General features: G+C 41.6%; 1 protein-coding gene across 1 annotated transcript in view; it reads left to right on the forward strand.

The window, feature by feature from the left end:
• LOC131558152 (hyaluronidase-1-like) overlaps positions 1-5,041 on the forward strand; it is a 36,304-nt gene extending 31,263 nt beyond the window's left edge. Inside the window, exons 4-5 of the mRNA XM_058805764.1 lie at positions 3,384-3,473; positions 4,613-5,041. Of these exons, the coding sequence (XP_058661747.1) occupies positions 3,384-3,473; positions 4,613-5,041 (519 nt within the window). The remainder of the gene's footprint in view (positions 1-3,383; positions 3,474-4,612) is intronic.
• Positions 5,042-13,663: the final 8,622 nt, after the last annotated feature.

Below are 13,663 nucleotides of genomic sequence, written 5' to 3' on the forward strand. Positions count from 1 at the left end.
ACAACTGGCAGATGATTAATAATGGATAGCAGTCCTGTTGCTCCCCTACAGATAGTCTTTGATGACCAGGTGTGCATGTGTGTAGAGACCACCCCCTGCAACCATGCCAGGCTTGAACTACTAGTGCTGAATACAGAAAACTCCTGTCTGTAACCAAGGCTCTTTAAGATTACAGATATTTTTCTTTCCTCAACATGTGACTAGAACTGACTCTCTTGTTTCACATTCATCTGAAGCTCCAAAACTAAAGGTTTAGTTCACCTCCTATTCTTTTAAGGTCCTGTGCAGTGATTTGGGTGATCTAAATACAAAGAAACGTTGACAGAGAGTAGAGCCTCCTCCTCCTCCCTGCCAAATCAGGTGTCCATTGTGGATAGCCCAGCCTAGTCTTGAGGACCTTAGGTAGTTGCACACTGCCCCCAAAAGCTTGAACAAAAATGAGCATCACAAGGGAAGAGGCTTGTTGATTTGTTAATCATTTGGACAAATACCAGTCACCAAAGTCTGATACAAGACACAAATTAGGATTCCCCAGCTAGACAAATGCTAAGATCTTAATATCTAAAATATAGATTTTTTTAAAATTGCATGTTTTCTTCCATATGAGGCTTTTATTACACTCTCAAAGAAGAGCCATTCCAGAGAGCCCCCACCAAGGCCCAGCTGTGCTGTGTAGAAGGGGCACATGTTCAATCCCGAACCAGGACTGCTGTGTCTGAGGCTGCTGGTGGAATTCATGCGCCTCACTCAGTTCTTCATTATCAACACAAATTTAAGCTGTAGTTGGGTTCCCACTTATTTCTCTTTCCCTCCTTTGAACATTCATTGAGTTGGTGCAAAGTGAAATGGTATCAGACAGAGATGTCACCTGAAACCTCAGGCTGAAGGTTACCCTCTCCACAGGGTTATCTGGAGATTATGTGTCAGACCAGCTCTTTCTGTTTCTCTCTTTCTGGGAAGGACTCTTAGCACCTGACCTTTGTTCCAAAGAATACACAAAGATGAGATGTAAGGTGTAAGAAAAGTGTTTAAATGAAGTCCTATACAATATTTTTGTGGTGAACTGCTGTTTTCACCAGCATCTAGCACCTGTGCAGGTTCTGTAGGAGTCCTTTAAGAATCCCTAGGAAAACATACCCTCCAATAAAATGCCAAATTTTGGTCTTAGCCGAAGATAAGTGCTGAATTTCTCAGTGTTGTCAAGGTAGTAATTCTAGATTTCAGGAAAGTAAAGGAGTAGGTGCCTCAGGGATTTAAGTGTGAAATTATCAGTGCCATTGGACTTCACACATCTAGAGGCCTGGAAGAACTTTAAGCATGAGTTCTGTCAGTTTTATATCCATATGAATTAGACATGAAGTGCTGTAATATTTTTGTGATCTGATAAAACTATCAAAAGAAAGATGTGGGATATGGGCTTATAAAAATTTAGATTTACTGACTTCTGTTAAAACACTCTAATTCCCAGAGCATATTACTTATAAAAATTATTTCAGAGTTTTCTCAGGTCCTAGTTCATCCAGCAATCCTAAATATTTATTGATTATTTATTCTGGATGTCTCATAAGTTTTAATTCATTTTCTTAATGAGATCTGAAATGTGTTAATGCAAAATCACTCAACTGTCATGTGAGTAATGTAAAATCACAGTCCTGGCTTTGCACCTGGGTAAACTTCATAAAATGTTTTGCAGATGACAAAGGCCTGGGAACCCTCATTACCAACACAACAGACTGAATTTCACATTCTTTTAACATTTGATATTTTGATCTTTAATTAACACACTCCTTTTTAAAAAAAACTGATTAATTGATTAATTCTCATAGGAAATACCCATCCTCCTTAACCCCATTGAAAATAACACCTTCAGTCCACAGGTGTTTGGATATACCACTATCCTTTAAAAAGTACTTCTGGTCTGTATGCTTTTAAGAGTAATGACGGTCTCTAAAAGACTGTTTGGGTGATCAGCAGCAACAGGAGCTTCAGGCAAGACCAGTGACACCTTAAATCACTCTGAACTCTGCACTAGGAACCAGTAGGCAAACTCTACTTTTCCAGACTTTTGCAGGTTCTCCTGCACTTTTTTGTCCAACCTTCAGTTGAGGGTCAAAGCCACTGCTCACTCTGAATTCCCTGTAATTTTCTTCAACTCTTCAGAGGCTTCTCCCTTTCCCACGATATTTATTTGGGTTTTTTTTGTATCCCTCAGGCCACAAATGTTTCAGGAATGGAAATTCCATAACTATGGATTGATAAATCAATGCAGGCCCACTTACACAGAGGAATATATTATTTAGTAGTAATGAATAATAACACAGTTCTTCCAGTATGTAATTTTGCTTTTCCAAATTTGCCACCACCATACTGAGATAATTTGGTTGGTATTTTTGATTGTTCTCCAGTCAAAGAGTTGCAAAGACTGTAAAAAAGACCATAAATATCTTTTTAAAGGAATTTTCTCTTTGTCAAATTGAGAAATACTGTAACGTCTGCCATTACAAATACTGATCAGGAATTACTTTTTAATTAACTATTGCAGACAGAAATGGTTTTAGATGTAATTGAGTATGCCTTGAAATTTGGGGGAGAAGTTCCTTCCTACATATTTTTGAAGATTTAATTGCATTTTTCTAGACACAATATTCATAATCTCAGAGAATGGCTTTAAGACACTTGCAAGATACATTGCCATGTTGTTGGCAAGGCATTCCTGTTCAACACTCAGGCTGCTGTGGTGGAGTTGTACTATTGTTATTACTATAACTCAGCTCCTTATTGGTTCAATTCTAAAAGTGGACATGGTAAATATGCAGGTGTGTGCGTTTGGCTTTTTCCCCCCACTTGGCACTTTTATCAGGCAGAGATTAATTTTTCAAAGATATGTTTCCTGGACTAATGGCCCTCATGCTGGTAGAAGCAGCAGCCCTGTCTGTACCATGGCTAAAGCAGCACGAGTTAGACCCAGCCTAAAGCCATCAGCTGCAGCCAGACACTGTAAGGGTGACCCAAGATGTGTGATCAGACTGATGATCTTTGCCAAAAATGTTACCTAGGTAGGTTTGGTAACCATTCAAAGACTAGTACATAAAATAGATCACTAAATCCTTACTCCACCGGCTTGGTTGGAGGAACTCTTGTGAATAAATGACAAAGATTTCATTATTTAAGAGGCCCACTGATGAATGCCACCTATGCAAACCTTTGTAGAGACACTGAAGAGCTTTCTAAACTAAACAGTGATTTTATTGAGATGAATATACCACTGGACCAATGTTCCCTCTGGAGGAAATAAAAAGAAGCTATGCCTATACCCAGTGGTTTTTTTAAAATTTTGCTTTTGTATATTTGTTTTTCTCATGTGTGGATTTGTCCTTTTTCAGAGGGATCTGGTCAGCACGATCGGGGAAAGCGCGGCGTTGGGAGCAGCTGGAGTTGTTCTCTGGGGCAGCATGCAGTACGCCAGCTCAAAGGTCGGTCAGATCAGTTTGCCAGTTCTCAGGAATCACCTCAATAACCTCAATCTTAGGAATCACCTCTTGTCTGGCACCACACCCTCCATGCCTACCTTTATCAGTGCCATCAGCCAACAAGGGAGGAGGATGGCTCAGCACTGCTTTCAGGTCTCATTAATTCTGTTAGGCTGAAAAGTCCTGTTGCTCCAGAGCACATTGCTTTGGACAGGTCATTTGTAGCTCAGTGGAATAATGAGCCCAGGTGAGGAGAAAGACGTGTTTCAAAACAATGCCAAACAAATATAAGCACAGCTTGTTTTACAGTGTTCTACTTTGTAACTATGACAATTGTCCAGATCGACTGGGAAGGAATGGAGCCTGGAGGTGAGGTATTTTCTCCAGTTGCTAATGTTGAAATGTTACATGGAAAACAATGTCACAAGACAAGCCCAGTTGCTTCTCCCAGGTTCTTCAGACTTTCATAAATAAACCTTTTTGAGGAGATGGAAGGCAGGACTGGATTTTCCCAGAAGGCATGGCAGGATAGCCCCCATTCCTAAACCTGGGCTTTGGTGCCCTCTCTGCTTTTTATGCAGTCTGCTGCCCTGCTCCTGAAGTCTCTGGCAAAGTACCACTGCCTTGGTCAGAGGAACCAGGAAATCTGAACTGGAACTTTCTAGTTGCAATTGCAGCAACTTCTGTGCTGGTTTATGAATATTATGTGGCTCCTGGTAAACTAAAGGTATTGCAGTGATCAGGGCCAGAGTGGTGACTTAATTTGTGCTTTAAAACCTGTAAGTCCCATGCATTTCTCCTAGTCAGCAGCTACCAGAAATCTCTGCTTAAGGGATGAGTTAGTCTCAGATGTGAACCATATGAACTCTCTTTCTGCCTCCTGGGACTCCTCCCTAGTCTCACACTATATGTTCCTACCAGGCATTCAAATGGTAACTATAGTAGAGGTCAATACTTTTCTAATCTTGGAAATAAACTCATTTAAACCAAATAGATGCCTCCAGTATCTAAGTCCAACAAGATTTATCTCAGTGAATTATTTTGGACAAGAACAGTTTAGTAATAGCATCTTTTTAGGCACAATAAACTTGGACATAATGCTAGATACTGAGATATGTGTTGTGGTTGTTTATTTTTCCCAGGAGAGCTGCTTAACGGTGAAGCGGTACATCGACGGACCTTTGGGGCACTATGTCATCAATGTGACCTCAGCAGCCAAGCTCTGCAGCAAAGTGCTGTGCAAGAAGAATGGCAGATGCATCCGCAGGAACAGCGACTCCTCTGCCTACCTCCATTTGTCACCCAGGGATTTCAAGATCCACGTCCGTCACTCAGAGAGGGGCCCCAGGTTCCAGGTGACTGGCAAACCCAGCCTGGAGAGCATTGAAGCCATGAAGCAGAGGTTTATTTGTCAGTGTTACCAGGGCTGGACAGGAATATTTTGTGAATTGCCTGACCAAAGTCTATTGGAACACTGGGTTCATGTAGTGTTTAGTAGATCAAGAAAACAAAGCCTTTTTACCTTCCTCTTAGGAGCCATGCAGCTTCTTCTGCTTTGTTCTACGCATTAAGGTCTTCTAAGGCAGTGCAAGGGAATAAAAATGGTGCCTCTAAGAGTCCTGTTTCTTAAAAGAAATTATAGTAAAGGGAAAAGGTATTCTTGATTAAATGATTTTATTCTGTTTTAGTAATTTTCAACTCCTGGAAATTTTTTAGACAATAAAAACTTTGAAAACAATTTTTTACCTGCTCCTTTACTCCTACCTTGTGTTTCACTCATGTGTTTGACAGATAAAGATTCTGATGTTGCAGTAGTAATTTTATCTGAGGAAAAAAGTTGAATGAACTTGTACAATGATTCAACCATGTAAAAGTTTAAAAAGATGAACACAGAACCTCTTTGTTTTGGGGGTGAGTGATTTAAGATGGTGATGAGGAGAGTCTTGTGGACCCAGGATTGGGAACTGTTCTCTGCAGCTCTTGCTGAAATCAAGTGGTACATCGTGTGAGCAGCTGCATTGTGCCCTGAGCCCCATCCATTGATCCTACTGCTTCTGGATGAGCAATGTGAAGAGTATAAAGTTACACATCAGCACACACTTTTAAAAATTTATATTTCAGTATTCTGAGGCCTAATCTGATTTGTGTTACTTCCAGAGGCATTGGTATTTCCAGACCTAGTGTTCTGCCATCAGTTTCAAAGATTCTGTCTGACTGAACATCTCTGCAGTTACTTTTAGGTGAGGGGTTCTGAGCTCTGAGAGCAGCGCTGGCTGCTGGCGCCTAGCAGTGCTTCTGCCTGGGCAGGAATTAGGGAGGCATTTCTTTTCTCACCCCCACCCCTTGGAAGGAGCCATCCGTGCTGCCTTTGGAGCTGCTGCAGGTCACTGGGTGGGAAATGAGAACAGGCTGACAGACCCTACTGTCAGTGTGCATTTCCCTCAGCAGGTCAGGAGAAAATGAAGAACTCTATTCATTGAAATATTTTGGCTTGCAGCCTTTGGCTTCAGATGGGCACCACTCTGAAGGTGGTATAGCTTAATGAACTACTGATTACTGGTTAATTTAGCATCCATAACACACTGTTCTGTCAGGCTGTGCTGTGTCCATTTGCCGTTATTCATTGATTCACGTTCATGTGTGAACAAATGTATTCCATCAAAGACCTATCTGTTTTCCATGTAGCCTTTCAATGTAACAAACAATGGATGCCTTCACTGAATTGAAGACAAGCCCAAGAAATTTCCTACACCACTCTGACTTACTAAAATAATTTTATTTGAGATTTTTGTATGATGTATTGGACTGAGTATTGTTCCAGATCATGGACACAAACCCACATGTGGACCTAAGTCTTCTTTTTTCTCCTTACAAGTGTCTGTATTGATCATCTGTGGCCTGACTACATTGATCATATCACACAGTACCCTATTCCTGTAGCAGTTTGATTAACATCAGCAGGGCTGTATGGAGAAGATACTCAGTTGTGTAAGGAGGTCTGAATCATGTCTCTTTGAATTAAAATCGGCTGTATTCTCTGTAATCTCTCTATGTCAGAACATTTCTTCATGGTAACCCCACCTAACAAAATCTGTCCTTGCTTTGCCCAGACCTGATTCACAGCTGGTGTGAAAGGTGATGCTCAGATTCTCTTGAACCAAAGATCTAGCTCATTACAGACCTGCAGTGGATGTTAAGCCTGTCTTTACACCTGGACACTGAAATTGAGCAGACTTCAGTTGAGACTGCGTGACTTGGGGCCTATAGTGAGTCATTGTAATGTCACGTGCTGAGAAGCTCCAGGAGAGCTTTGCCACTGACCTTTTGCTTTGTAATGTGTAACAGCAATGGATGGCAGAAAAAGTAAAGGTAAAAAACTTCCTTATTTTGGTGGGGGAGAGGAAGGATTAAAATTGAAGTTTAGGAAAACTCACAGCTATTAAGAGCTAAGCCTTTAAATTGAAGTTACTGTGTTTACCTCATAAAATATTTATATCTATATCTATAGATATATTCTAGTTTAGCTTCTTTATTCAGTTCAGATTTTGTTAAACTTCCAGGGAATTTACACCCACTTTAGTATCTTGAGACCATAGAAACTGTTAGCCAGTTTTGCTAAACACCTGTCACCAATGTCAGTCTGTATTTAGACTGGATGCTCCTGGTTTGTGTAATGCTGTCCCATAGAGCTGAAGTGAAAATGTTGTAATGCTTATGCACTGTGTTTATAAAGTGAAATGTGTTTATAAAATGTTCTCTGTCCCTTCATAATGTGTTTTCAATATTTCTGTATGCTTATAAGAATAAATGATGTTGAGAGTTAAATAGATGATTTACTTGGGTAGTATAAATTCAATTAAAATGACGTAAAGTCTTCATCAGTTGTGGTAATTTGTGGGAAATTTATGCAAACTAAGCAAATTCTGTGGGTGAAATGTCCATATTCATGATTCAGTCTGTGCTGTATATCCTGTATGAGGAAATGCTGATAGAGACAAGTATATAAGGCTCTGTCAGTTTAAGTCAGAAATTTGTCCAGTGGTTCTTCTTTAGCCCAGGGCATAATTTCACACAGAAGAGTGTGTGAGTGTCTGTGGTAGTACATCTGTCTGGACACAAAGGCTTTTGAATTTAGGTCATGTATTTCTGCGAAGAGCTGCAAGCCCAGTTCTGCATCTGCATCATGAGGTTGTCTTAGGTAGATGACCAAAATCAGAATTTGGTCTAGGCTTAATAATTATTAAAGGAATCAAGTATCTAAGTGAATGTAATTTTACAATTTATTTTCCATTTCACCAAGTTAGAGCCCTTTCTTTTGTGAAGAAAGCAACATTTACCATACAACAATATCCCTGGAAGAGGTGGAGCTGGAGGTAGCTCTGCTGCTGACTGAGGACAGGTAGAGTTGCACATATGAATGTAAGGTATCTCGTGTCTTGAGTGCTCCCATGTGGACCACCAACTACACCAGCCAGTACCAAAGTTAGGATGTATTTGATTCCTTACTCCACAAATGGGTCACCTTACAGGACAGGGTCACTGTGTGGCGCTGCATTAGTGTCCTTTACCAGGGAGAATCCAGGGTGGGATCATGGCAGGTTGGCTGGAAACTGATGCTAGGCAGGACCACAGAGCATGCACCACATGGAGAAACACAAAATATAGTGAAAACCTTGGTAACAAGCAATTTTTTTTTCCTTCAGTTACCCTTAAATTAATACTACTATTACAAATGATTAAGTAATTGGTTTACTTAATAGAGGTTGTACAGTTCAGTTTTTGTAGAGACAATCCAGCTTGTGTCTGTAGTACAGCTATTGGAGAAGGGAGAGTTTGAGGCAGCAGAGAACACTTACCATGATGTTCTTAGCTGGAACCAGTTCATAAACCACAGTTGATCATGAGAAATAGATATTGATTTCTAGAGATAACAGAAATAGGAGTTTGTTTTATTTTATCTGAACCACTTATGCTTCAAGATGATCATGGATCCAGACCCCAGTTCTTCCCAAAAGCTGAGCTGTAGACTCCTCTAATTAGCTGAGGATAAGCAATACCAACACACTGACAGGCTTTCAGCTTTTATGAAGTTTTCTGATTTAGCACTCAAAAACTTTGAAATTTGGGGAAGCATTATGCTCATTTCCTATTTCTCTCTCACCACAGCTGGGTGTTGCACTTAATAAAATTTATATTTTGAGCAACTCATAAAATATAGAACACCTGAGACTCATTTTGTTCCACTTCAGTCTGACTGGTAAATGTGTGGGATTGTGGTTCCAACTTGACCAGCTTTAGGTGCCACTGGCATCTTCTTTCCACTCCCAAACTTTCCTCTCACTCCCACCCATCCATCATGGTGTGCTGTTCCCTGCTTTTGATGGCACAGCTGCTCAGGGACCCTTGACCGATCTGGACAGTGAAACCCACCAGGTCAAATGTTCCCTTGTTAAAATACAGGTGCCTTCCCACAATGCTTTTTTTTTTTTTCTGAAGCTCACACAAATTCCTCTGTCTGACTCACATGGTTCTGCCCATAATGTTGAGCCAGGGCTGAGGAAGTGGACAAAACCCACAAGGAAGTGGTAACAAAGCCATAAGCTGAGTATTGTGACCCAAGACAATGAACTGTGAGTGAGCAGCCTTGGTGTGCAGTTGGCAGCATCTGTCACAGCTCACCAGCTCAGTGGTGGCTGTGTGTGTGTGTGTGTGGCAGTGCCTGGCACCCCCTGCCCTCCTCCCTGCCTCCATGGGTGACAGTGGCCACACATCCTCCCAGGGATGGGGACACTGCCATGGCAGGGCACTGCTGGGCTCCCCCAAACTGAGGGCTCCTTGCAGTGATCAGCCCAGGCCTTGCTGCCTCACAAGATACCAAAGTCAGGTTAAGTAAAACTCTTCTGGCATGGCCCAACTCAGGAACATGGATATTTAATGTGTTTTCTGAAGTACCCTTTTACTACTGTGTCTTAAGGTTGAAAAAAGATGAGAAAGGCTTCCTGGCTGAACATAATCATGTAGCTTCTTTGTGTTTCATCAGCTTTTTCTAAATGCAGTGTTCTTGGCTAGGGTCAGTGGCTTTGTAAAAATGGGAATGATAGGATTGTTTAGACAGGAGTTAACAGCTCTCACTAATGAAACCAACAGAATGAAATCTCAGATCAGTTGGAACTTGTAATGCTGCACATAAATACATTTTTGTACACAAATCTTCTTTTAAAACTCCTTGCTAAGATTAAAAAGATGTTGCTTAAATTAAAAATTATATCAGTTTTGCACTGAAACCATTTGTTGCAGGCAATGATTTAAATTTGCACATCATGCACAATAAGGGTACATATGAAAGTTTTTTGCCAAAGAAATTTTGATGCTTAAGACGCTGTGGCAGACACAACTTCTCTTTTCTTTATCTTTCAGGAAAACTAATTTCCTGTCAATCTGTGCTAGACTCAGAGGGTGGGAGTTTTTGCTAACACAGGCATTTGCAAATACAGGTTACTCTAAAAACAAGTTAGAAATGATAGTTCTGTACACTTTGAAGAACCATACTGACTGGGAACAGTGCAGCTTCTCAGATACAAAAGTTCTATTCTTCTAAAAGCCTGAGGGAAAACAATGCTGTGGCACATTGCTTAATGGATTTAAAGCCCCTGAGTTGTTCTCACTCAGCCGTGGCACTGTGTGCCTTCCATAGCATGAGGCAGTAAGGAGCAGCTAGAGGTCCCATTAGGAAAAAGGGGAGAATTCCTCCAGTGGCTTCCCAAATTAAGCTTGTTTTAACTTTGAGAGTTAACATTGCTGCTTTTAACACTTACAACAGATCAGATTATCCCTTGTTGAATGTCAACACAGTAATTCAATGGCAGCATTTTTCTGATTCAGGAAATACTTTGTTTAAGCTGTAATAAGAAAACAAGGGGATGTGTGAATACGTGTCGATATCCATAGATATCCACATGCACATGTAAATGAGACTGTGCATGTTCATAGTGTACTTCATGTGCCTGTGAGCTCCACTCAGCAGCAGTAGAACAGTTCTGAGGGGTGTGAGACTTTGTTTTCTGCCTGACAGGAGCAAGCTTGGAGCAGTTGCATAACCTTATAGCCTGTCATGCATGGCCTGTGCTGCTGCACAGATTATGTCTATTATGTAACCCTTTTACACAGGAAGCTAACAGCATCTAACAAGCTAAAAATAAGCAGACTTCTATAATTTCAAACAACAGTATTTTAAACTTCACTTATGTGGCTGCTTTTGTTTCAACATTAAATCTGGCCTTTTCAAAAATTTTATTAATTTTTTGACTAGGGTGATATTTTAACACACTGGCAGCCTGTTTTCTCAGAGAAAGTCAGAGCTCCTTTGTCATTTTCCCATTACAGCAAAAACTTCCCCAGCTTTTATTTAAGGTCCTCTCCAATGTCTATGAAAACAAAGCAGCCTAGTGCGTCAGTCCTGCTTTTTTTCCTCAGACAGTCAAGAAGTCTCATATCTGTGGGCAATTTTTGGAAAAATTATGTTTGTTTTTATGGTAGTAATAACCTTCTCAGTCAATTAGACAGCAGATTATTAAGAGCATTTATTGTATTGCTCCTTCCAAAGTTGAGTTTGCTTGGTAGAACTAAAAGCATTTAGTTTTCCCCTCTGCTGAAGGTGCTTCTTGCCTTGGCTTTGTGTCCCACATCCCTGTGTGCTATGGAAACCCTGCAGGGCTGACACCTCCCTCCTGGACAGCAGTATGGTCAGTGGCTCATGGACACAGAGCACAGCTGGGTTTCTCAGCTGACACTTGCATTCACCTTGTGTTGCTTCCCTTGTCCTCCAAGTGTGGCTGTGCTTGCCTGTCCCCATCATGAGAAGGAGTGAGCATTTTAATGCCCAGGGAATTGCATTTTAATGCCCTGAGCATTTTAATGTCCAGGGAATCTGCCTCTCCATTTCTGCACGTGGCTCCCAGCGAGAGTGTTTAAAAGGCTCATGCCAGGAATTGCCTCCCCCTTGCTGGGCTGTCTGAGCTCCGTGGCACTGAGCTAAGACACCCAAAGCACTGGCAGGGCACTTTGACACAGGATTTCCCTATATGGGAGACCAAAGGCCCTGCTGATGACTCTGATCTTCCTCCAGTGGGACCCAGGGATGGGGGAACACTTCTCCCAGGCAAGATGCAAGCTGGCTTTGGGAGGGACAGGACAGAGGCAGGGCCAGTGCAGGCCACTCACTGCTCTGTCAAAGGTGCTTCTCAAGCTTTGTAAAACTGAGTTGGGCTCAAAGATCCCACAGAGACCTCGAGTACCTACAATGGACAATGATGCTCTTTGCATGGGATTAATTAATACAAGCATGAACTGAAGTCCTTTGGAAGCTTTGGATTGCTCCTTGGACAAGTATTCTTTTCTTAAGTGTCAGCATCAAACTTCATGGTGTGGAATTAGGGCAATTTTCCTAAATCTAGAAGTAGGGAGGAATGAGACAAATTCTCCCTGGGCCTCCATAGGAATTCAGGTACTGATACACCTTAATTTAGAAGGGGTAATGATGTGTAAGCACCATTATTGTATTTATCTCAGCAGCCATTCACAGGTCAGAGCATACTTGGATTAAAAACCAATAATAAGCCAACCTGATTTCACTGCAGATGCTAATTTGAATGGTAGAGCTACTTCACTTTTCATATTAACCTCACCAGAAAAAAAATCTCCTAATTTTGTTTTGCTTTCTCCACTCTTAAAGGGGCATAACCTCATCTGCTGTAAGACAGTTTATCATCATAGACTTGCAGTAGCTGAAAAGCAGGCATGAAATATTCAAGTTTGTTTTGTTCACCTTGGAATTTCCCTTTTAGACAGGTGTTAGCCCATTAGTTCCCAGCACCCACCAGCTGCTATAAGGACTGTCAGCAGCAGTTCCTTGGAATATCCCCTCTGTGCTCCATGCAGCGAGCCAGCAGGTCCTGTGACAGCTGATGAGAGCTGGGTGAAAAGGCACTGCAGGGGCATGGCCACTGAGAGAGGCTCATTAGGTTGGTTCAAAGTCTCCATCCATACATGAGGCTTACCCAGGTTTACATGAACCCTGGCTTAAAATAACTGCAATAATCCCTTAGATTGATAACACTGAATTGTTGCATTTTCTGAAACACTAACATTTAGCTCTAATCTAATGCTCAACTGCTGGGGATGAAAAAATCAACCTTTTTGTTGTTATTGTGTTACAGCTATTCTGTAGGAGTAGGAAGAGAGGAATGTCACCCCTATCTGCTGGCTGGGTGCAAGCTGTAATCACTCTGCTGAGTGTGTGGGTGCTTGTTCTGCTCAGTTTGGGGGCTGATCTTACCCTGCTTCAAATACACAGCAACTCTGCTGGACTCCAGGAAGGGTGGTGGGAGGAAAGTCAGCTCCTTTCTGCTGCACAGGGCTAACCTTCTGTTTAATTTCTATGTGAAGAACATGTTTGGAACATTAAGCATCACTGGTTAAAATTTCATTTAGGATTTACCTTACAATTGCATCAGGAAAGTGGGCAGAGGGGAAAGCTGCTTCTCAAAAGAAATAATTCAGCACTATTTAAAATGCTATGAGCTGTAAGAGAGGCTGAGGGAGAGTCCAAGCAGTTCTGATGCTTTTAAATGGACATTTTTCGTAAGGCAGCCTGAAGTCAGGTGGCTGACTAGGTTGGATTGTTGTCCTCTGAGCACATGGCCCATCTCCCACTCTTTGCAGTGTGGGTATTTTGAACTGCAGGTAAATGAACAGGAGACCTGGGCATGCTGGCAGCCAGCTGGAGCCCACTCCTGAACACAGCTTTTGTCTTAAGGCTGATATACCCTCAAAGAATGTGAAACTTCTTGCTGTGCACTTGCTGTAATCCATACAATTTTTAATATGCTGTACCCCCTGAAGACAACTGAGTAGCAATTGCAGCCCACTCAGGCTGCTTTAGAACTCAGGCCACTGTGCTGACTCTATAGTGTAAGCATGCAAAATATTGCCCCTAGTGTAAAGGTCACCATCTTTGGAAAAGGCAGGTCCTGGAAAACCTCTGGGCATAAAACAGGTGTAAAATTGTGCTATTGACCACTGAGAATCTTGTAAGACTGGACGGGGGCCAAAGAGGCTTTGTGATTATTTCAGTGTATGCAGAAAATGACCCAGACACTGGCACCAAGAGCATGAGGAAAGTGCAAGCTAAGCAG

Source organism: Ammospiza caudacuta, chromosome 5 (assembly GCF_027887145.1).
Source record: "Ammospiza caudacuta isolate bAmmCau1 chromosome 5, bAmmCau1.pri, whole genome shotgun sequence".
Taxonomy (NCBI): Eukaryota; Metazoa; Chordata; class Aves; order Passeriformes; family Passerellidae; genus Ammospiza; species Ammospiza caudacuta.